The sequence below is a fragment of the Drosophila grimshawi genome, unplaced genomic scaffold (genome assembly GCF_018153295.1).
Source record: "Drosophila grimshawi isolate 15287-2541.00 unplaced genomic scaffold, ASM1815329v1 contig_44, whole genome shotgun sequence".
Classification (NCBI taxonomy): Eukaryota; Metazoa; Arthropoda; class Insecta; order Diptera; family Drosophilidae; genus Drosophila; species Drosophila grimshawi.
Window position 1 is genome coordinate 17697375 of NW_025063240.1, and position 25069 is coordinate 17722443.

Here is a 25069-nt window from a genome sequence, read left to right on the forward strand (position 1 = left end):
CGCATACACAGAGTGAGAGAGAGAGAGAGAGAGAGAGAGAGAGGGAGAGGGAGAGAGAGACCGATAGAGACAGAGCTGAACGCGCGGAAAAACTTAAATTTCTCGTTTCGGCGCAAGAAATTAGCAAATCATTTTCTTTAGCTTAACCCAAATACGACTAACTTTTTTTTTTTTTAGAATTATGTAAGACGCCATGTCTCGATTTCTGTCTATCTACATATGCGTGTGTGTGTGTGTGCGTGTGTGTGTGTGTAAGTTTTGTAAGCGCTTTTAATTGCCAGACGCAGTTCTCTATTTGTTGAGTTCTCCTTATCTGTCCATTGATTACAGCATGATAATTGATAATAAGCATGAAAGAGAGAGTAAACGAGAGTGTGTGTGCGAGTGTGTGTGCGTGTGTGTGTTAGAGATAGAGAGAACTGCGATTATGTCACACGCATATTTGAAATGCTAGCCGACATTTACACACTAACTGTGGCAATATATATATACATATATTTATATATAATTACAAAATCTGATTGGATACGTTAGCTAATCAAATTGCTGCACATTTCTTATAGTTGCTGGGTAGTTTCCATTTGCAGCTTGTGGCTTCGATATTACTAATATGAAGACGTAAACACTTCTTCAGATCAATGCAAAATGAATTAGCACTTGTAATTTTCAAAAATATTGGCTCGTGACGGAAATCAGATATGAATATTGTTTACTACGATCCACACTCAGAAAAAAGAACTCTGCAGAGAAAGGTGCTAATTTTGGCAGGTGTGCGAATGGGCAGCACAAAAGCAGATGCGAAGAACTCAACAACATTGTGTAATAGCCGGAAAGAATATAGAATCAAAATGTGTATATCACTCCTCAGGCAATAAATATCACAAGCGAATCTGCGTATTAATATATATGTATGTAAATACATTTATTTACAATTGAATTGCTGCTCAAAACCGAATTTATGATGCAACCCATTTTATTAAAATGCACTTAAAATTTGTCTGAGTAGGCATAAAAATACTGGTGAACAAGTAGGAAGAATAATGCATGAATATACTGAAGAATAAGATACATTCTAGATACTCTATTAAAATATTTTAATGCCATAGATTCTGGCATAAATGAAGGAATAAGTATTTGTTTTATACAGAGAGTCCTTTCTTATATTCTCACTGCGTATACGTAATGATTCTTAGAATCTAAAGTCTATTCTTGAAACATATTACAACCATCTATTGTATACTCTTAAACAACACTCTGACATCCCTTTTAGCCACGTTGTGGTTACAGGGTATATGCTTGTATTTAACACAGAGATTCGTATAAAAAGCAATTATCCAAAAAGAAATGTTACAAAATTTAATTTAGGCAGTTAACAAATTGCGTATCAGACAAATGCGTCAATCAGAGTGCATAATATATATACTTATATATATATATATATATATATATATATATATATATATATATACATGTGCAAATATATGAGCGTAAATATAAAAAAATAAAAAAATAAATGCAAAATAAATTTCAGCACAAAAAACAAAAACCGTTCACCGAAATTACAATTTGTATAAATATGCACAAAAACAGCGATATATATATATATATATGTCTGTATTTATGTATTTGTGTACATATGCATTTCCTTTTGTATTATAAACGAGATATTTCAGTATCAAGAGTGAAATAAAAACAACAACAACCATATTAATCAGCAAAAACAACAACAATAACAATAGCAACAAAATACAACTCGTATCAATTCTTGATGCGGAAATATTGAGGAATAATTTTTGTAGTCGCTGCGTTTTTTTTTTTTTTATTTGATTTTATTGTTTTGTATATATATTTGTGCTATGGCTACTTCTTTTGTTTTTAAATGTGTCCAGTGCACAGACACACATCATATATTATAGTCAAAAACAAAAAAAAAAAGAAGAAGAAGTAGAAGAAGCAAAATAGAATAAATAAAGAACAGCAACAAAAAGTAAACACAGTCAACAGACGGGACCGCAATACAGATGCATTCCATGAGAAATTTGCTGCGAGACGACAAATATACAGATATGTCCATATAAATATATACATACACTGTGTATGTGGCTGAAAACAAGCAATAAGAATCGCACACAACCAAATATCTGTATCCGTATGTCGCGTGTGTGTGTGTGTGTGTGCGTGCGTCTCGCACTTGTCTGCATGTGTGTGCGTTATCCGCGAGACCTTGAACTTGAGACTGAATTTCCAAAAAGCACAAGCACACAGACACAACACACACACACACACACATACAGACAAAGAAATGTGCCCAGCGACGGCGACTCACAAACACAAGAACAAAAGAAACAACAACAACAACAAGCGACTGCCGACAGCGGCTTTTATTCTTTGCACCCATACACAGACACTGTGTGAAAGACAGCGCAGCAGCAGAGGCATGAAAGCCAAAATAAGCCAGCCACAGCAGAACAGGAATTTAGGCAGAGAATGACAGAGAGCGAAAGAGAGAGCGAATACGACAGAGGCAGGCAGAGAAAGAGCGCATGAGGGGAGAGAGGCAGAGAGAAAGAACTGGGAACGGTAAGTGGGAATGAACTGGGAACTGAGTTCGCTGACGGAAGCAGTCCCATGATGATATTGGCATGCGGGTGGGGAATGGGGAAGGGGGAAAGTGAGAACACAACTGGGAGCAGCAACAACTTCTACATTAGTATGTATGAATGTACATTCGTAAGTGTGTGTGTGTGTGTGTGTGTGTGTGTGTGTGTGTATGCACATGTACAATAGCCAAACAAACACATAAATTATAATATTTAAATATAGAACTTTTGAGCTGTTGTCGCTGCTGTCGCTGCTCTGTTGCTGTTGCTGTTGCTGTTGCTTTCTTTTGTCTGTGTGGTTTTTTTTTTCTTTTTTGGTGTTACTCGCATATTACTTTTGGTTAATCGGTCGACAATTGTTGTTGCTGTTGCTGCTGTTACTCTTATTGTAATTGTTATTGTTGTTGTTATTGCCTGGCAGAGTCAAATTGAAATTGCTTTCACGCTGCTGTGGAACACTCATCCTACACACACACAAAGGAATGCACATACATATTTGGATTGTTTTTTTATATTTTTTTTTATAATATTATTGTTATCGTTGGCTTCGTTTTTGGCAGTGCAATAAAATAAAATGATATGTATTTCATATTAATAAATTTTTACATGCCAAAACCAGTACTGTTTTAGCCAGAAACAATTAACTGCAGAATATTTATGAATTATTTTATTATTTATTAATTGCCAGGTCTCACTTGAAAATGTGTATCAATATTTGCTGCAGCTGCTTAAATAATATTTATTTGCTGTCAAAAATGTGTAGTTAATTTGTTTGGCTTACACGAAAAAAAAAAACAAAACAAAAAAAAAGCACCCACCACAAAAGAAATTGTTTTATTTTTATATTATTATTTCAAGCACCCACAACAAAAACAAAAACCAAAAAAACAAACAAAGCTAACACACAAAATAGGCCAATAACGAAATGACACATTAGCAACACCAACACCAACATTAGCAACAAGTTGTTGTTGTTGTTGTTGCGGCTTCCACGGAAATATCTACCAACTGTAAACAAAGCAGAAACAAACAGAAATAAAAAACAACAAACAAAAAACAATTAAGAGTTGTGAACTATAAAATACCCTCTATCATAATGATAACAACATTGTTGCTTGAGTGTTGGGTAAACCTTTCGCACACATTTTATTATTATTGTTGCTTGCTGGCTGCGTGTACATATCAACATTAAAAGTAACTAATCACATGGCAACAACAACAACAACAACAAGAACAACAACAACAACAACAACTACATTGACCTACTATTCGCAAATGCGGCTTGCTGGGCTCCATTGTGACTGTGAATTGTGGATTGTGGATTGTGAATTGTGATGTAACTGTCCCAAAACGCCGCGCACATATCAACGAGGCAGTTCAAGTCCAAATTCGGGCAGGGAAATACATAATGCCAATAGACAAAAAAAAAGGCACTAACAACTCTGCACATGACTCTACAGTTAATTGCACACACACACACACACACACACACACACACACACACGCACACACACCTATTTACACCTATGTACTGCTCATGTTGGCCAATTTGGTTTTCTCGTCTTATATTAAATTGTTTGCTTTTATTTTGATATTTTTATTTTTATTTTGTGTTTTTTTAATAGACCGCATTTTTAGAGGTCAGCGCACATTTGGCGCACCATTGCAATGCATAATGTGTAAGTGCTTAAATTGGGTGTAACAGTTATGGCTTTAACCATTTTACCCCACTTTATGCATCCCATTCATTCAAATGCCAATTCATCGAATCACTTTGCAACGCGTATGCGTAATTTGTGTTGCATATTGCGCATCATGTACAAGTCGGAGTACAAAAAATAAATTGCTAACAAATTCAAACATATTCTAAATATTGCACAGCCAGCAATTACTTCTTTGCACAAGTGCTGGCATTACGTATACGACACAGCTGTGCCATGTTACGCATACGCCTTGTTAGCCTGGTCAAACATATTGCCCGGCCACGTGAGCTTAAAGTAATTTCCGTCGTTAACAACAAAACAGGCAAACAGTATATCGAACAAATATCCAACAACCAACAACAACAACAATTGACAGGCATTTCCGCCAAGCAATTTTCAAAACAAAAAATTCTCGAAAACCCAAAAAAAAAGAAACGCAAAAAAATTATTCGTTTCGTCGAATGTTTATAGTTTCCGCCAAAGTAATAAAAGTTGAATTTCAACTGCAAAAAAAACGCCAAAAAAAAAAAATATATCAAACAGGCTGCAGTTAAATAGGCATGGGCGTAGGGGTGAAGTGTGAGGTGAGTGGGTGGCAGGTATTGCAAGCCACAGCTGATTTAGCTGCCTGCTCGCAATTTCCGTCACGACTTGTTAGATACACACACACACACACACAGCTCGATCAAATGTCTGTGTTTCTTCTTTTTTTTTTTTTGTTAAATAAATACAAATGTACATTTTTGTGCCATATTTTTACAGCAGCTTTTAAATTTTTGTAAATATACATACAGATGCAGAAAAGCATATAAATATTGTATGCATAAATGTGTATATTAATTTTTTTACATGCTTCTCATTCACCCACAACCACAGAAAGAAATAAGCGAGCAAAAACATATGAACGAAATGAAACGAGCGGCAATTAAAACGAGACGAGGCAACGAATTGTCTGTAAACTTGTGTGTGTGTGAGTGTATGTGTGTGGGCATTTAAAAAGCTGTAAAAAGCGCACACACACACACACTCAAAGTTGGCGAGCGTACAACATGCAATAATGCAGCCAGCAAAGCATAAATTGTAAACTCGTCGCCGCTTGCCAAGCAACAACAACAACAGCAACAACAACGCCGACAAGCCTTGACCTGATTTCTCTTCCTCTCTTGCTGCCAAGAGTCTCTTTGTGTGTGTGTGTGTTTGCATGTAAGCTTTATTGCTGCTGCTGCTGCTGCTGTTGTTGTTGTTGCTGTTTTGCTTTTTAGTTTTTCCCTGCACATTGCACTTGCGCGAGCGAGACAACTGTATATGTGTGAATATGCGTATATGCCAAAATGCATTGGTATTTGTCTCTGTGTGTGAACAGCTTGACATTCAATGCAGTTTTTGTTATTGCTGGCCGCTGCTGCGGCTGCTGCTGCTGCTGCTGCTTCTTCTTTCGCTTCTTCCACATGCAGCAGCCGTTGCGGCGTTTCGCATAAAATAAGTGAAAATGCACTTTTACTTTTCAAAAAAAAACGAAAGAAAAAAAAACACAACTTGTGCATTTTTCTTGCGTTGCGCCTCAATGCACAACAACAACTAAAGAAAGTGAGATGCAATTTTTTTGTTTCAGTTTTTCAGATTTGTTATTGTTGCTTTTGCCTTTGCTTTTGCTGCTTCTCTCACTCTGCATTTCTTTTGTCATTGCTTTTAACGATTGTTGTTGTTGTTGCTGTTGTTGCTTTGAGTTCATGGCTCGCCAATTTGGGGCATTTCAATTTTTGTATGTGTGTGTTTTTTTTTCTTTTTTTCTTTCGCCTCTTAGCAACTTTTGCATGTCGCTCAACTTGCTAACAATAATAAAAAAAAACAACGTTTTTTTCTGCAATTATATTTGTTGCGATTTATTTACAATTTATTTATTATTAGCTTTGCGTTCGACTCTAAGTAATTTTGACACAACTCACTTAAAAATATTATTGTTTTTTTTTTGTTATTGCTGCTAAGATAAAGTTGTTTTTTGTTGTTGTCTGAATTGGGTCGCATCATCATCAGTTGCCCGACATTTTTAAGTATTTTCGAGTGTTCCACTCAAATTGTATCGAGTGCAGCGAATAAAGCCATGAAATCAAAGAGCTAGATCACTTTCAAATCTCTATCAAACAAAATGGGCTTAAAATTGTTAAATTGTTAACTTTTGATATTTATTTGACACATATTGTGTGTGTGAGATTTTTGGTATAAATTAAATGATTATTTAATAATTAGCATACAAATTACAGCATATAAACAACAAAGTAATTTATGCACATATTGTCTCTTCTATTGTAGATACTGAAATTCCTATTGTCAAACAATCAACCAGTCCGTCACCTCACCAGCAACAGCAACAGCAACAGCAGCACCAACAACTGCAACAGCACCTGCAGCAGAATCAACAACAACAACAGCAACAACAACAGCAGCAGCAACAACAGCAGCAGCAACAGCAACAATCTTTTGGCGGTGCCACAACTCTGTTGCACATCAAGACCGAACAGAATGCGCTCTTAACGCCACTGCAGCAGAATCAGCAGCAACAACAGCAGCAACAACAACACAGCAACAATGTGCATCAACAGCAGCAGCAGCAGCAGCAACAACCTTTGGCCATACCACATCGGCCATTACTGCATAATTTACTCAGCGGCGGCGCAATTCACAATCCACATCACAGAAACTACACGACGGCCACAACAGGTGAGTTCAACACACAACACAACAAAAGACAAAAAGAGACAAGCCTCAAAGACAAACCAAGACAAGGCAGCCAGCTTGAGCACGCCGACAAGGACAATACCCTAACCAAAGCTGGCTGACATAGTAGTAGAAGTAGTAGTAGTAGAATGGGTTGCAATTGGTAGGCAAACAAATGCTGAATGATACAAGAACTTAGTTTCCAATTGATAGTTACAATGACAACTATAAATTAAATGATGTATCAAATCGGATATGGTTTAATTGCAATTAGTTAGATTGATGACTGATATAATAACTAAATGATATAATGATCCGGTCTGAAATCGATGCTGAGATAGATAAGCCTGTCGGCTATAAATGCATTACACACTCCACGACAAAGCTGAATAAAACTCTTCAAGAAAAAAAAGCTACAGAGCAAGTTCACCTTGCACACGCCCTCCAATGACTATCCCTTCGTCCTCCTCACAAGTCGACACTTGTTAATGTTATGCTTCTTGTTGCCGTTCACTCGCAGGTTCATTTCCGCCCAGTCCGGCGGATAGCGGTGTGTCCGATGTAGACAGCTCCAGTTCCGGCGGCCAGCCATGCGCCGACGAATTGAAGGCACGCCTGGGCATGCCCACATCTGCCACAACAACTGCTGCAGCTGGCGCCGTCGGATCAGGATCAGGCGCAGCAGCATCGGCAGCATCGGTTGCGGCTGCAGCAGCAGCGGCCACCCACTCAGCGGCGGCAGCAGCAGCGGCGGCGGCAGCGGCACACCTGCACACGGGCACATTTCTGCATCCGAATTTATATCAGAATAATGCGGCGAATTCGTTGCGGAACATATGGAATCGCAGTGTTGGGGGTGAGTATATTCAGTACACACACAATACATACAAACACACACACACACAACACAACACAAGCACACACTTATTGTAGTAAGCAAAAGTTCAGCAGTCGAAAAATGACAGGCAGGCGAAACGAAAATGAACAGCGCACAAATACATGCATAAATATACATACATACATAGATACATACATACAAACATGCATACATACATACATACATAGATACATACATACATACATACATACATACATGTACATATGTGTGTGTGTGTGTACGAGCAGAATCAATTGCAATAAGAATGTGTGCTGCAGTCGCGCTGCTTTTATGCTTTTGCCTCGCTTTCGTGACTGTTATGTGTGTGTGTGTGTGAGTCGTCGTTCGCTGTGTAAAATCTGTGGTCATCGACACATTGCCTTTGCGCAAATTGTGAAGGTCACAACGACAACGACAACAGCAGCAACAGCAGCAGCAGCAATGTGGCAATGCTGGCGCTGTGAGCGTCTCCCGTTTGTCAATGTATGCGTTCCCTCTCTGAGAGAGCGCCAAAAACACCAACGCGCTAATGCAACAATGCGATGCGATGTGAAGACACGAACGAAAACCGAACGAAAGCATGCGCTGCTCTCTCTCTCTCTCTCTCTGCCTCTCCTCGTCTGCTGCTGCTGCGACTACGGGCAGAGCTTGCTGCTGCTGCGCTGCTGTTATTGCTATTGTTGTTTCGTATTGGTGAGCGAATACTTTTGATTTTATTCGCTCTTAGCCCTCCTGCTCTTGCCCACCCCCCACCCTCTCGTGCAACTGGCTGTTGAATTGGGCAACGGCAGCGCCGTTGACGCCGGATGTAAAACAAAACTTACTAAATAGCATATAAAATTACATACATATGTATGTATGTCTGTATGTATGTAATATATGCAAGTGTGCACTGTGAAATACTCAAGCAGTGAGCGAACTGCGCTGCGCACAGTGGTTAACATTAGCTAGAAAGTCTACGACATGCTATGTTAACATTCATGGATGTGTGCATGTTTGTTTACAGAGAAGTTAACAGTTGCACGCGGCTTTGTCCGGGTCAAATATTTGTAACAGAGCATTAAAGTGATTTTGAGACAGCTAATTAACATACATTTTTTAAAATAAGTTGTAGATACAATTGAAATGAATTTACTCATAATTTCTGTTCCCGTTCCGTTCTCGTTACAGTGCCCGACAATTACTATGGCAACAGCGGGTCTGGCGGCGTTAATCCTGTCACGCCTGGCGCTCCCAGCTATCTGACAACGTCCTACTTCAATGCGCCAACGTCGGCGTCCTCACAGCGAAATTCAGGTGCCAACAATGGCTTTGGCACCCATCAGCATCATTCCCTGCAACATCAGCAGCAGCAGCAGCAGCAGCAGCATGCGCCGCAGCAGCAACAATTGTCACACCACCAGCAACAGTTGCACCTCCAGCAGCAGCAGCAGCAGCAACAGCAGCAACAGCAGCAGCAACAACAGCATCCGCAGTCGCAACTGCCGCATCAGTTGCATGCCACAGGACAGCATACGCATTCCACAATTGCCAATGCGGCAGCAGCGGCGGCAGCAGCAGCTGCAGCAGCCGCATCTGTTGTCAGCAGCAGCAGCGCTGTGGCAGCGGCCACAATGCTCAGTTCCGGCGGCGGTGGCACGCAGAGCGTTATACAGCAGCCGGCAACGTCGAGCAGCGTTAACTATGATCTCTCTTATATGCTGGAGCTGGGCGGCTTTCAGCAGCGCAAGGCGAAAAAGCCACGCAAACCCAAACTGGAGATGGGCGTCAAGCGGCGCAGCCGGGAGGGATCCACCACATATCTGTGGGAATTCCTGCTCAAGCTGTTGCAGGATCGCGAGTATTGTCCGCGCTTCATCAAGTGGACGAACCGTGAGAAGGGCGTCTTCAAGCTGGTCGACTCCAAGGCGGTCTCTCGCCTGTGGGGCATGCACAAGAATAAGCCCGACATGAACTATGAGACAATGGGCCGTGCCCTGAGATATTATTATCAGCGTGGCATCCTCGCCAAGGTGGATGGTCAGCGGCTGGTCTATCAGTTTGTCGATGTGCCCAAGGATATTGTTGAGATCGATTGCAATGGCGTATGAGAGTGAGATAGCAGCAAATCGAAAGAGAGCGAGTGAGACAGAGAGAGAAAGGGAGAGAGAGAGAGAGAGAGAGCATGTAAATAGGACGTGTAACCTTACAGAATCGGAAATGGAATCGGTGGCAATAGAATTGGGAGCTGAAACCGGCTAGCGGCAATAGTAGAAATATATACATATATATAGAGAAGCATCCAAACTATATACATACACCCAAACACACACACACACACACATACAAACACAAATGTGTGTGTGTGTGTACATTTAAAATTGTTTCGAAGGGGGTTATTTTGTACATGTTGAGTTTTTATCGGTTAGGTTTTAAGAGTTGAGTGGATTACACATCAGATTTAGAATGCGAGGAAGAGTATAAATTACATAGTTGCTAGGCGCATGCATATATATATATATATACACATATATATGTATATGCATGCACTTGTGTAAATGTATAAATAATATATATAAATACATATATAAATATTATGTATACAAAACAACAAAAAAAACAAAAACAAAATGCTAAACAAAAAATGCGTTAGTAATTAATGATCTATTCATTGGCTTTAGTGTTTTAATTGTAACATTTAATTAATTAATTATTATTGCATATTGTTATTATTATTGATTATTATTATTATTATTATTATTATTATATTATTGATATGATCGATGAAGAAATCTTATTGATATTTGATATGTGTATGTGTAAAATGAAAACTTATAGCTACGAATTACTACTGTATACCTATTACAAATACCTAGCCTAATATATCTAAATAACCAACCCCTTACCCCCACTTTCCTACTAAATAACTACCCCCTTCCCGCCCAAAGCACCCCAAAACGGTTACACACACACACACATACACATAGATACACTACAAAAAAAAATGCGTAGCACGAGTTCTACATAAAAAAAGGTAGTAGTTAGTTAATCGGTTAACTGTATTCGTGTGCGGTTTTTTGGGCTCATTGTTTTTGTTGCTTATTTTATAAACGGAAGATAAAGAAAGGAATCGAGATGAGATGAGAAATATTTCATAGTTTTAATTAGGTTTATATGCTTATCGATAGTTTATTTATTTAAGTGTTTCTTCTTACACCCTGCCTACAAAAAAAAAACAAAAACAAAAACAAAAACAAAAAATAGCCACAGTACACACACCCGTTCAAGGCTACTTTCAGCCAACCCAAACAACAAAAAAAAAACAAAAACAAATGCAAAAAGTTGTAACTGCTGGTCTAAACTTTCTTTGTAATTATTAACTTGTAAGTTTTGTATATTTAAAAAAAAAGAACATGAGAAAAACAGAAAAACAGAAAGAAACACAAACCACACGAACAGAACAGAGCAACAACTTTATTCTATGTGGTGCATTTTAATGAAGCTGCACTGTACAAAATGAAAAACAATGCAACTTCATGAAAACTGAACCACACGTAAACTATGGAGTTAAAAGGATATCAAACAAACTGCAATCTACTTTTGGTCTGAAGTTTTAACTGAAATATTTTTGTAAACGCTTTTTGTTACGTCACACTGCCACAACACACTACCAATATGTTAAAAAAAAAAAACAGTTCCAACTTTCAATGCAACTTACATTTACACCAACAACACACACACCAACAACAATTTTCAAACACTGCCCAAAATGTGCAATCTCTTAAATGCATAAACTAAACTAAAATTAAATGAAAAGAGAAAGTGAAAGAGAAGAAGAAGAAGAAGAAACGACAAAACTCCTAGTTCTATTCTATTCAATACATTTCTTTTATACTTTTATGTAGTTGCGTTCTCTAAGTACCTTTATCATTATCTAATTATTATATGTGTATGTATCAAGGCAAAAAACCGATTGAAAGAATGAAAGTTTTTTAACGTTTTTCTTTAATTTTTGTTCAATGATCGAGTATGATAATGATATGATATGATAATAAACGAAGTGAGTTTTGAGTTTAACTCTGTTTATTGTATACATTTTTTATGCTTATTTTTTATTTTTTATTATTAAAATAAAATTATTATTTCAATATGCATGAGTTTTATTTTCACAAATATCGATAACGATATGAAAAAAACCACATAATAATGAAAAACATACAAATATTTGCAACCCGTTACAAATTTGAAATCTACATATACCTCCCATTATAAAGTACATAAGAAATACATAAGTTACAAAAAGAAAATGAAAAGAAAAAAACAGAAAAAAAAGAAATTTATATATATTCAAAGTCTATATACCATATTTATGCTACCGAGCAGATTGAATATTTTAGATAAATTTAGATGATGCATTTTGTAGCTTAAGGCAGAAATTTTCATGTATTTCACGATACATGATTTAGATGAGGACTCAGTTTTTGAGGTTTCGCGATATGTGGGAAATGTGGGGAAATGGGGAAAATGGGAGCAGCAAGTGCGTTTATATGTCTATCTTAACATTACATACATACACATATATATTATAGATTTTTAAGAATATTGCATTAAATACAAGCAAGCATACATATATAATTCTTAATCACATTTTGAGTGCTGTAAGCATTATCAAATTTGAGCAATTTTATGTAGAACAATCGAAAGAAAACAAACTTGAAAAAAGGATGCAACGAAAATTGGTAAACCAAATCCAATAGTTTCCAAAAAACAAAAACCACAAACAGCTTTAAGCAGCAAGTATCAGATTAAATGATTTTTTATTTCTCAAATTCTTGATCACACTTGCAACAATTGAAGAACCTTATTTTTAAGGATCGTTCAACACACACATACACACACACACAAATTGCATCGAAATATTCATTTTTGTGAAGTGGAGAAAACAATTTTTGGAACCGCCAAGCTATTTATGCACTGTAATTGTATATAAACAACTTCTGGACCTCATGTTTCACTTATTAGTCGGTAGTTCCAACTACAGAAATAAGTAATTACGTACATAATTATATATACACAACAATAATATATTTATGTGTGTTGGGTCAGAACCAAAAAACAAAACAAAAACAAAAACAAATCACATACGCTGGATAAGACCAACTAAATTAGATTTGAGAAAGATGATCGCAATGCAATACGCAAAAGATCTCTAAAAAAATACTTACTTTATTGGTACTACAAAATGAATGAGAATCACGCATGGAATTAGTTTTTAAGAGTGGAGTGGAAATGGTTAAAATTGATAACGTTTGATATTGAATGCAATTCACTTTGGATATTGTTCAGGAATGGTCTCCATTAGCTAGTTGAAACGGGAAGTTGGATAGCGAATCTGTTGAGAAGATAATTGTGTAGTTTATATATAAAAATATATAATGTGCATCCATATATTTAAGCGCTATGCTTACAAGTTTAAGTTTCTTTTTAATGTACATTGAAGCGGACGAATTCGAAAACGTCTGCATTAAAATCAGCAAATGCGAGCCACAAATTAGTAATTAGAATGGAAAAGGAACGAATGTAGGTGACTAAATGGTCGAATAGGTCGAACATTAAAATGGTAAAGGCTTAATTTTAACATGGATATAAAAAAAAACAACAACAACAACCACAACTTCAGAAAAGCAAAATCGAAATCTGAAAAGAAATAGCATAATTATTTACTGTTATGGAACCGTTAGAGTTTTAAGATTTTTAGCTAAATTTTGTATATTTTAATCTACAGATTGCTATAAAAAAAAAAAAATATATATATATATATACATACTTATATATTATCTGTTTTATAAATAATATAAATAAATGAGACTAAAACAAAACTCTTTCTATTAATTAGACTACTTGTTCATAGCAATTTTTAAGAAAATTACATTTTGAAAACGTTGACAACTTGGCAGTTACGCTTAATAATGACAGAAACCTCAGTGATCTGTCACTTCCATTTAACATGTCACACGTTATATTTAAATATTCTGTTAGACATAAATACAAGGGTTGCACTTAATGTGCGATATCGATAACAGAAAATACTGCAGCACGATATATTATTGTGTGGTCATGTGGTAATGTCGATATTTTGTCATACCGATATACGGTATCGATAAGCGAAGATGACTGCGACGGCCATACTGTAAATACATATACATACATACATTTTTTTCTTTTTGTGTCATTGTGCGTTCCAAAACCAAAATCACATTTTTTGCGATGCATTTGCATTGCAAATTATAGAAGAAAAATGAGGTGTTTTTGTGTGGCGAATCGAACGGAATAACAAACAATGATAACAATGAATTGATGTAAAAGTTGCATAACAAACGTCGTCGTCGTCGTGCTCGCGTCTATGTATGTCCGTCGCTGAGCAGTCGCAATTTCCAGAAAACCACACACACACACACGAACGCACACACTGCGAACGCCATCAAAACAGCAGCAGCAAAAAGCAGATTTTTGAATGGCGTAAAAAGTGTGAAAAGTTACGAGAAAAAGCAAACAAAACGCAAAAACGAGTGTGCATTTTGCTTATTTTTTGCAAAGCAAATGTGTTGTGGCAATTGTCGATGCGCAGCAGCAGCAGCAGTAGCAGCTCAGCCAGCGTCAGCCACCTTTCCCTACCACTCCACGCCACAACCAATACCAATACAAACGCAACTGCTGCCACAGCCGACAAAGAAAAAAGACATACTGCTCTTCTTCTTGAAATTTGTACAGTTCCTACTACGACGACAACAACAACAGCAAGAACAACAACCACAACAGCACCAACACCAACAACATTTGACTCAGCTGCCAAGCCAAAACATCAAGAGAAATCATCAAAAGTGTGCGTGTGTTTTTTCTGCCTCTTGCATGTGAAATTAACAACAAATTCTAAAGAAGAAGATCGCGTGGGTGTCTGTTATATTTTCTCTCTTTGTTATTGTTGTTGGTTGTGTGTGTGTGTGCGTGTGAGCAATGAGTCTTTTGCCACCGCCCGCGGGCCTGCCCCCCTCCGCTGCGCTCTCAACGTCAGCCGGTGGCAGCAGCAGCAACAACAACGGCAGCAACAACAACAGCAGCAGTAGCAACAACAACAACAATAACCTGCCATTTGAAAAGGATAAGATTTGGTATTTTAGCACGGAGCAACTGACGAATTCGCCGAGTCGCCGCTGTGGCATCAAATGCGACGATGAGCTGCACTATCGACAAATGACAGCGTATCTGATACAGGAGATGGGCCAGCGGCTGCAAGTGTCGCAGCTGTGCATAAACACAGCGATTGTTTATATGCATCGCTTCTACGCATTTCATTCGTTCACACATTTCCATCGCAATTCGATGGCATCGGCCAGTCTATTTCTTGCGGCCAAGGTTGAGGAGCAGCCACGCAAGCTGGAGCATGTGATAAGGGCGGCGAACAAGTGTCTACCACAGACAAGCGAACAAACGTACGCAGATCTCGCCCAGGAGCTCGTCTTCAATGAGAACGTCCTGTTGCAGACGCTCGGTTTCGATGTGGCCATCGATCATCCGCACACGCATGTCGTACGCACCTGCCAGCTGGTCAAAGGTATGCACCTTATCCTCCACGATCCACTTAAATACTATTGTAGTTTCTACAAATTAAAAAATGCTCTCCGAAATGCTTGTCAATTGATTACTGACCACAGTAAATAATATATCAATTTTAGCATGCAAGGATCTGGCGCAAACCTCCTACTTCTTGGCCTCAAACAGGTATGGGCTGTCAACAAATGATATGTCGATGTGTGTGTGAGTGTGTGTGTGTGTGTACAGATTTCTGGCCAAAGATTAAACTTCTCTCTGAGAGAAACAAAAAAAGCCATTTAGCTCAGCTTAAGGCGACCCTTTTGACAACTTACCTGTGCCCAGTTGATTTTAAGTCCTTAAACCGGTAAACAGCATTGACCATTTTATGATTTCTTAGTTACCACCTAACTTACGTACAAATTTTGTTTTTATACCCTTGCAGATATTGTTAAAAATTCTGACGAGGACACATCATATATGTTTTTGATCAGGACGACAAACTGTATCAATATAGCCAGACAGACATGTCTGTACGACCAATGTGCATTGGCTATTCACTCTTCATTCTGCATTCACAAATGTGTTGAAGCAAAATGAAGCTTATATTTGAAATATCTGCGAGGGTATTAAATCTGAGGTCATCCGAAGATAGTTTTTTGTTTGTTTTGTATTTGTTATCGGTGTTGAAATAGTTCTTAAATTATTATCATATGTCATCCATTCCATAATTATTGTTTGAGCCAAAAACGATTGTCCTTGAATAAAAAAACTTGTTAAATTGTTGGATTATTTCTGTCTGTTTTGGGGGTGTGAATTAACTTGCTATAAACTTGGCTTACCAAAATAAAATGCTTGTTTTCAATGATTCGAGATGCATTTTTGGGAATATTGCGATACAATCCATTAGATGAGATCAGTGAAAATAGCACTTAATCGAGTGAATTTCACTTAAAGATTAAAGCCAGAATCTAGATGAGTTATAGACGTTAATACTATGCCAAAATGTATATGCCACTCACAGATATCGGCTCAATAGTAATTAGATTATAACTTTGATATACAAAATTGATTTACAATAAAAATAATAAATTTACAACTACCACAATATTAAATGCATATTTTATCCTCGTTCGACGCACTTGCTCCGCCTTGCAAACTCGAAAACTGTTAGCCTACATCTGACCTCGATGTGCCTGCAATATCGACCCACAGTGGTTGCCTGCTTCTGCATTTACTTGGCCTGCAAGTGGTCGCGTTGGGAGATACCGCAATCGACGGAGGGAAAGCACTGGTTCTACTATGTGGACAAGAGCGTCTCGCTGGATCTGCTCAAGCAGCTGACGGACGAGTTTATTGCCATTTACGAGAAGAGTCCCGCCCGGCTCAAGTCCAAGCTGAACTCGATCAAGGCAATTGCACAGGGAGCGAGCAATCGGACGGCGGCCAACAGCAAGGACAACAAGCCGAAAGAAGACTGGAAAATGAGCGAGATGATGAAGGGCTATCACTCCAATATCACAGCGCCGCCGGAGCTAATGAATGGCAGCGATAGCCGGGATTCATCGTCATCGTCATCATCACAGGCGGCGCTGTTGCCGCCGCCGACGATGGTGCCGCCACAGCAGCGACGCGGTGGTGGCGGTGTTCCAGGTAACTCGTCCTCTTCTACCTCCTCCTCCTCATCATCGAATCACAAGATGCCAAATTATCCCGGCGGACTGCCGCCCGAGGCGCATGGTGGTAAGTCTTTGAGTGCTTGCCAGCAACACAGATCCACACATAAATATATATTCCATCTTATTTTGTAGATCATAAGTCGAAGCAAGCTGGCTATAGTAGTCGCCCGCCTTCGTCGGCGTCGGCACAGCGTGGCAGCAGTGTTGGCGGTCCCTCGTCCTCATCCTCTTCGGGCAACAGTCAACGTAGCAGCTCCTCCAGCAGCCAGCCAGGCTCGATACGACCGCCCATGCCCATGGACTATCACAAGTCGTCGCGTGGCATGCAACCGCCTGTGGGCGGCGGCATGCAAGCGCATGGTGGTCACAAGATTTCAACAAGTTCCAAGCCGCAGCAGCCACCGCCTCCACTCCTGGACAGTCGCAGCAGCAGCAGCTCATCTGCCAGCAGTGGAGCATCTGCAGCGGGCATTCCATCGAAGGATGGCAGCAAGTCGAGCAGCAGCAGCAAGATGTATCCTAATGCACCGCCGTCCTATAGCAACAGTGGCGCCTCCAACCAGCTCATGTCACGCGGTGGCTACCAGAGCAGCAGCAGCGGAGGAGGAGCCGGTGTTGGTGCTCCAGGTGGTAGCAATGGTGCGCCGTTGCCGCCGCCCGCTGGCTATGTCAGCCATAGCTCCTCGCATCGTAACAAATCCGTCACGTCGTCCAGCTCATCGTCATCGTCATCCGTCCACAGCATGCCGCCTTACGAGCAGCAGCTGCCATATGGCCAAAGCCAGAGCGTGCCCCCCAACTACAATCATATGCAACAGCAGCAGCAACAACAGCAGATGCCGCCACCTGAGGCTGCCACACAGCCGCAGCTGAGCAAGAACAACTCGTTGTTCAGTCCGGAGTGGAATGACATTAAGAAGGAGTCGCAATTCAATGGACTGCTGCCGCCGCCCGATAGTCTGGGCTATAAGCTAAGCAATCATGCGCGGGATCGGGATAGCCCCAAAAAGGATCGCCTTACGCCCACCAAAAAGGACAAGCATCGCAGCACGCTGCCCCACAGCAGCAGCAATAGTAGCAACAGTAACAGTAACAGTGGCAACTCCAGTAGCAGTAGTAGTAGTGCCCCCAAGACGATGCTGCCACCACCGCCACACAAAAAGTCGCATGGAGAAATGCTGGCATCAACCGGGGAACTGGGCAACAGCAATCTGAAGCGCGCCAACGAAATGTCGGGCAGCCAATACGGCCTCAACAAGATGGATGAGCACGATGGCAGTTTGCCGCGCGACAAGGTCCGCAAAGTGGACACGGGCGTCAATTTGGCAGGCGGCTATCCGAGCTACGAGGACAAACATGTGCCGTTGTCCATGACGAATGGCGGTGGCATTGAGACGACGCCGGATCTGGTGCGTAGTCTGCTCAAGGCGAGCCTGTGCACAACGAATGCCTCGCTGCTGAAGCCCGATGCGCTCACCATGCCCGGCCTGAAGCCGCCCATTGAGCTGCTGGAGCCGATGCCGCCAACACCGCCGTTGCACATGAAAAAGGAGTCACTGGGCACGCCCATAAACCTCATGGCTAGCAGCAATTTAACGGCGCCATCCTCGATGGAGCTGGGTGCGCTTACCAAACTGGATGGTGGTGGTGGTAGTGATGGCAAGGATCTGGATGGTGTTGGTAAGTCGGAGAAGAAGAAGAAGAAGGACAAACATAAACACAAAGAGAAGGACAAGTCGAAGGACAAGCCGGACAAGGAGGAGCGCAAGAAACACAAGAAGGACAAGCAAAAGGAGCGCAGCAGCAGCAAGGACAACTCCATGGACTCTCTCAAGCTGGTCATCAAGACCAATACGGCGACAGATAATCCCAATGGCGCCGCAGCTCCCCTCAAACTGAAGATCAGCAAGAACAAGGTGGAGCCCAATAATTATTCAGCTGCCGCTGGACTGCTGGCGATGCCAACAGCGGCTCCAACTACGGGCTTTGGCATGGCGCCGCCAGCGATAACACCAGTCCAGCCTGCACCCTATGGCGGTGGCTACAGTTCATCCAATAGCAACAGCAGCAGCAGTCACAGTACCAGCGGCAAGAAGAAGCACAGCGATCGGGATCGCGACAAGGACAGCAAGAAGAGCAAAACTCAAGACTATGCCAAGTACAATGGAGTCGGTGGCGCCTATCCACCACTAGGCGGTGCAGGCGCCGCATCCCAATTGCTGGCGGCGCCAGTCTCCAATCTTCTCGGCCTGCCCGCCAACATGACGACAGCGTCGTCCACGCCCAACACAATGCTGATGGCGCCAACGGGCATACCAACTTCTGCTGCTGTTGCTGCTGCTATTGCTGGTGGTATTGGTGGCATTGCACCGCCTCCTGCGCTGCCCGTCTACAACAAAAAGTAGTTGTTGCTGTGATGATCGTCATCATCATCATCATCATCATAATCATCATCGTGATCAGCATCAGCTTAGCAGTAGCCTTGTCCCAATCCCTCTCCGTTTCTCTTCAATTAACATACATTCATATACGTTTCACCTTTTTTATCCCCTCTTGATATATAGTTTGTATGTATAAAAAGAAAAAACAAAAAACACCTAGTAAGCCTACAGTAGTCGTAATTGTTGGTTGAGATGCATTAGTTGCCTAAGTTATTATGGATCCATTTTTAGTTAAGGGCAAAGAAAAATCCACAAATATCGCAGCATCGGCAGAAAGCAGAAAGCGAGCAGATCAATCCGAGAGTAGTTTGGATTTAAGCATATATTATATGATAATCAAGTAAAACTCGAAGCTGAAAAAAAAAACCTTCGCAAACTTTTGTACAGCATTAATTAATTTGTAATTTTAACATATATAACATACACCTACACACTCACAAACACACACACACACAAATACACAGAATAATTGTAAACGGAATAAAATGTAAAAGTAAAACTCATTTTTCGATTGCGCGAAGAGTTTGCCGAATTCTACGCAGCACGGCCGTTTAGAATATAAGTTAGTAAATCAAATACCCATACAAATGCATATTGACACACACACACACACCCAACACACACACACACAGCCTCACTGAACTGTTTGTATATAGCCACAAGAGAAACAATTTCCGCTTAGATAAAAATACGGCCCTAACTAATGCAAAAACAAACAAAATGTACTCAAGTTTTGGAAAACAATCTATTCAAATATATAGTAAAGAGAGACAGCAAGCGATTTGATTCTAAATTAAAGACGCACGTGCATAAAAAAATACATAAAACAAAGAAATAAAAAACAAAAACAACAAAAAAAAAGAACACATTTAGAAACAACAAACAACAAACGAAAAATAAATTATTTGAATTAAAGAATAGTGGAAAATGAACGCCGTTAAAATGTACGACATTAATTTTTAGTTAGCAAAGTTTTACGTTTTTCAATTATGATTTTTAGAATTCGTATGCATTAACTTATAATTTTAAATGTATGCAGCAAAAACAACAGCAACACACAACAACAACAATAACAGCATCAAACAATTAAATGTTTTAGTGAAGGAAATATGTTTAAGCAAACAAGATTGAGTCGTCGCTTAAATTTGGCGTAGCTTTCAGTTGTTTTTAATATATTTTTTATTTAATAGCATTAAAGCGCATATGAATAATAAATTGTTGTGCAACACAAATAAAAAAAACAAAAAAAAAAAAACACAAAACACAAAACGTTTGAAAAAAAAAAATATAAGCGAGTAATCGCAGTAATGTTTCGAACATAAGTGAAAAAAAAAAACAAGAATAAGATGACAAAAATTAAAATAAAGCTTTGAAAAATATATGAAATTAAGCGAAAACAAAAATACCTATATCAAAAGGGAATAAAAAACTTATGTAATTTTCGACTAGAGCAAAAACAAACAAACAAACAAATTTAATCAAACGTTGCGCGTTTTCGACACACACACTATTCGATTTCTAAATAATTGCATTAAGCTATCAAAAACAAAAAGAACGTAAAGCTATATACTAAACTACACACATACAATATACATAATACATATTCATATTTCGGAATGAAGCAAAAATGTTATTTAAGTTGCGAGCAAATTTCCAAACCTTGCTAATTGCTAATCCACAACAACCAGCAACAGCAAAAGTTAAGGTATACAAAACAAACAAACAAACAAAACAAAAAAAAAGAAAAGCAACACGTAATTATACCCGTAATTTGTATCTATTAATTTTCCCCCTCTTAACTTTTAATTTTTGTACATAGATCAAAAGCAAAATGAGAAAAAATGGCGTTCGCCGAGCGCGCAAATCTCATCTTGGGTTTCATTGGAAACACTTTCGAAAATGAATACTTGGGAATAATGTTTGTGTGCTTGCCACGAAAGCCCGAATAAAAATTTCAAAACCTAAAACAAAACAACAATAAAAAAAAAAAAATTGGAAAAACATAAAAATCACAATTAGCAGTTTTATTTTCTACTCCAAAGTCGAAATGTGTGTCCAGATCCAATCCAAATAGCTGGTTACACGAGTGAATATGGTTGGAAAACCAATTTCACAGCCCATCGATAGGCCAAATGATGTGATACCAATTATATAGTCAACGTCATCCTCTTTGTTGACCAAGGGACCGCCAGAGTCGCCGTGGCAGGTGGATTTACCGCTGGTCGTGCTCATGCAGATCATCTTCTCGGATAGGGAACCGCCCCAATACATCCTGCACCGACTGTACGGCATCACGGGCATTGCCACATAACGTAGCGTCGGTGAGACGGAGATGGAACTATCGCTCTCACGTCCCCAGCCCGAGGCGAAGGCCGTCTTATGTTCATAGTCGGAGTAGCTGCCATTCAATCCCCTTGGCAAGTGGGCAGCTCTCACCCGATCGTTGTACTCAACATGAGTGGGCAGCTCTATCAGTGATATATCATTGGCCACAGTGCTCAGGGTCCAATTGGCGTGCACTATAATCCGTGACTGCTCCACCTGGATGCGTTGCTGTCCCGGCTCGTCGCTATCTGTGATGTTTATGGCACCCAAGTAGACAGTTGCACCCACAGCACCATCCATGCAATGGGCAGCGGTGAGGACCCAACGATGGGCAATCAAAGTTCCTCCGCACCAGGTGCTCGTATTGCCGTAGGACACATTTAAGCCCACCTGGTAGGGAAACTGACCCGCCACTGCCAGTTCACCGTTCGTAATGCGATCGGCAAAGTTAGCCCCAGTCACATAGAGCATATATAATATAGTAACAAAAAATATAAACTTCATTTTAATAAGACCGTTTACAAATTAGTAACTGCATTAAACATTTACATTGGTTTTATACAGCTGGCGAGGCTACATCGCCATTGCGTGGAGTGCCTTATCACAACAGCTTAAACCTCAATACTTGACGATTGAGAGTCTTCACATGATAGTCCAGATAATTTCACAGTTGCTCAATCGAGTATCAATCCCGAAAGTAATCAACAGTGTTGTAATATATATAGTTCCCATTGAAACAAGTGGACAGTTCTTATACCCTTGTAGAGTGTATTATAATTTAATCGCGAAGTTTGCTACCCATTAAGAATATAGGTCTATTTATATTCTTGATCAGTAAACTTGAACTATAACTATATTTTTGGTGCAGTCAGAGCAGAATCGATCTGATAACTGTACAGTTAAGTAAAAACGTCGAAGGATAAGTTGAGGGATCGAAGCTATTTGCTTATTCCTATTATACATTGATTTTTTAAAACAATTTTTAATTCAGAACATTCTTTTTACGCTTAAGAACCCTAATAATATGATTTTAATGCCCGTGAACAATTAATCGGTTAATATATATATATAAATATAATATATATGAAAGACAGATGAATTTAGCTGCACCGTCTTGTAATGTCAAGATGTCATTAGAGTAAAGTATATCAATCCAAAAACCATCAACAGATACACAAATTTTTAGATAAAATTCATTTTTATTATAATTTCAAATATCAACAATTGCAGTTTAGTTGTTAACCACACCGCTCTTCTCCTCGATCCAGTCCAGATAGGCTGTGACTCTGGTGAAGACAGCTGGGTAGCCCTTCTCGCAGCCCAAGGCTAGACCGAAAGAAGTGGCACCAATCAAATAGTTGATGTCGCCCTCCTTGTGAACCAATGGGCCACCGGAGTCGCCGTTGCAGGTGGACTTGCCGCCCTTGGTGCTCATGCAGATGACCTTGTCGGTGATCATACCAGCCCAGTAGACGTTGCAGGTGGATGGCTTCATGATGGGCATCTCAACGTAACGGAGGACGGGAGAGACGGCATCAGCCTTATCGCTATCGAGACCCCAGCCGGAGGCAATGGCCTCTTCGCCCTCATAGGTCGAGTAGTGGCCATTCTTCTTGGGCAGAGTAGCGGCACGGACGCGATCGTTGAACTCCAATCGTGCGGGCAACTTCAGGAGAGAGATGTCATTGACGACCTTGGAAGGATCCCAATCCTCGTGCACAATGATGTTCTTCTTCTCCACATGAATGCGCTGCTGTCCGGGCTCCTCCTCCTTGATTTTAGTGGCGCCAACGTAGACAGTGACTGAATCGGCACTATCCGTGCAATGAGCAGCAGTAAGGACAACACGGTCAGAGATCAGGGAACCACCGCACCATGCTCCGGAGCTACCGATCGCAATGCTCAATCCCACCTGGTAAGGAAACTGACCCACATGAGCCACATCACCATGGGTGATGCGCCCATCCATGGGTGCAGCCACCGCGGCGGCCAAAAGAGCAGCAAATGTAACAAACAACTTCATGATCCGCAGTTAAAGAAACTTCTTGATTGGCCAGTAGAGAAGCCATCATTTTTATAGGGTTCTCTAATCAGTTAGCGGGAGGAATATATCTAATCAAAGTGTCTCTCTCTTGAGACAACCCCTCGAGAGCATGATAAGGGGCGCGTGCTCTGATATCAATGTAGTATATTTATATTGACTATTATGTTGACAATTATACATTTTAATAATTAGTTTATAAGGTTTCGCAACAACAAAAAAGACGAAAATTAATTAAAAAATGTGATGCACTGAGTATTTTAATCAAAAAACATTCATTGACTTCAACTGCTTTTCACTTTTGTCCCAAGTACATATTTAGCAATAGATTGAAATTTCACAAGAATTAATTTTGAATGAAAATACAAGAGAGCAGTCGAGTTAATATTACGATCTTTACTTTATCTTAATAATATAGCAATTCGCAAAATAAAACAAAATCAATGAATCATTTTCAGTTTAGTTGATTAAAATGTTAAAGAGCAGAAAACCACTTGACAATGTTGATTAGAAAATTATCTATAAAAGGGGTTTGTTGAATTGACCAGTTTTCAATGCTTAAAGCATTATTGTCATGAAAAACACTCGCTGTATTTACTCTGATGCCCAACGCCTCCTCCTTATATAAGATATACCGCATTGGGAGGCAGGTCTAATCGATTGAAGCTTCGAGAGCATAACGATTATTCAAATTAAAAAACAGGTTAATGCCGAAAAAATCTTACCAAGTCTATTGATGTCTCAGAGAATAAAATTATTCAAAGCATACTTTTAGGATGCGCAAAGAAAGCGACAACAATTGCTATGCAGGAAATAACCGGAACTCGGTGAATCCTTGACATATATCATATCAAAAGGCTTTACAACTATTGAAATGTATCCATATTTATCTTTATTAACTATATATTTATGTTTTTGTGTAGTAATATTTCAAATCAATCAATCATGTTGTTTAGAGTTAAACACTTTGGATGCGCCGCTGTCCATGCTGCTCTTCCTTGAGCGCCATCAAGGAAATTCTCGGAATCAGCAGTATCAATGCAATGAGCTGAGACCAAGGTACCTACGGAAACTACGATAAGGAACACGTTCATCACTATCAATTTTGTGTATATATAT

The 25069-nt window shown here is 39.8% G+C and overlaps 4 protein-coding genes across 5 annotated transcripts in view; 2 read left to right on the forward strand and 2 right to left on the reverse strand.

The window, feature by feature from the left end:
* The window catches only part of LOC6557044 (ecdysone-induced protein 74EF), a 37906-nt gene extending 27709 nt beyond the window's left edge, over nt 1–10197 (forward strand). For both annotated transcript variants that reach the window (XM_032742970.2, XM_032742971.2), the window contains 3 exons: nt 6614–7021; nt 7539–7874; nt 9066–10197. In XM_032742970.2, the coding sequence (XP_032598861.1) occupies nt 6614–7021; nt 7539–7874; nt 9066–9985 (1664 nt within the window). In that variant the 3' untranslated portion in view covers nt 9986–10197. The remainder of the gene's footprint in view (nt 1–6613; nt 7022–7538; nt 7875–9065) is intronic.
* A 3882-nt stretch (nt 10198–14079) lies between these two features.
* Nucleotides 14080–21587, forward strand: LOC6557064 (cyclin-T). The gene is made up of 4 exons (XM_032742948.2): nt 14080–15486; nt 15608–15653; nt 16639–17207; nt 17276–21587. Exons 1-4 carry the CDS (start codon nt 14889–14891, stop codon nt 19546–19548), a joined length of 3486 nt encoding a protein of 1161 aa, XP_032598839.1. The 5' UTR covers nt 14080–14888; the 3' UTR covers nt 19549–21587.
* LOC6557111 (serine protease 3) lies at nt 21588–22434 on the reverse strand. Its single transcript, XM_001983803.3, has one exon. The coding sequence runs from the start codon at nt 22411–22413 to the stop codon at nt 21616–21618; it is 798 nt and encodes a 265-aa protein (XP_001983839.2). The 5' UTR covers nt 22414–22434; the 3' UTR covers nt 21588–21615.
* Nucleotides 22435–23088: 654 nt separating this feature from the next.
* Nucleotides 23089–23955, reverse strand: LOC6557043 (serine protease 1). Its single transcript, XM_001983802.2, has one exon. The coding sequence runs from the start codon at nt 23930–23932 to the stop codon at nt 23141–23143; it is 792 nt and encodes a 263-aa protein (XP_001983838.1). The 5' UTR covers nt 23933–23955; the 3' UTR covers nt 23089–23140.
* Between the last annotated feature and the right edge of the window lie 1114 nt (nt 23956–25069).

Coding starts and splice junctions, on each gene's coding strand:
- LOC6557064 (XM_032742948.2), top strand. CDS start 14,889: ATGAGTCTTTTGCCACCGCCCGCGGGCCTGCCCCCCTCCGCTGCGCTC. Junction 15,654..16,638: donor TACTTCTTGGCCTCAAACAG/GTATGGGCTGTC, acceptor GAAAACTGTTAG/CCTACATCTGACCTCGATGT. Junction 17,208..17,275: donor GCCGCCCGAGGCGCATGGTG/GTAAGTCTTTGA, acceptor CTTATTTTGTAG/ATCATAAGTCGAAGCAAGCT.
- LOC6557111 (XM_001983803.3), bottom strand. CDS start 22,413: ATGAAGTTTATATTTTTTGTTACTATATTATATATGCTCTATGTGACT.
- LOC6557043 (XM_001983802.2), bottom strand. CDS start 23,932: ATGAAGTTGTTTGTTACATTTGCTGCTCTTTTGGCCGCCGCGGTGGCT.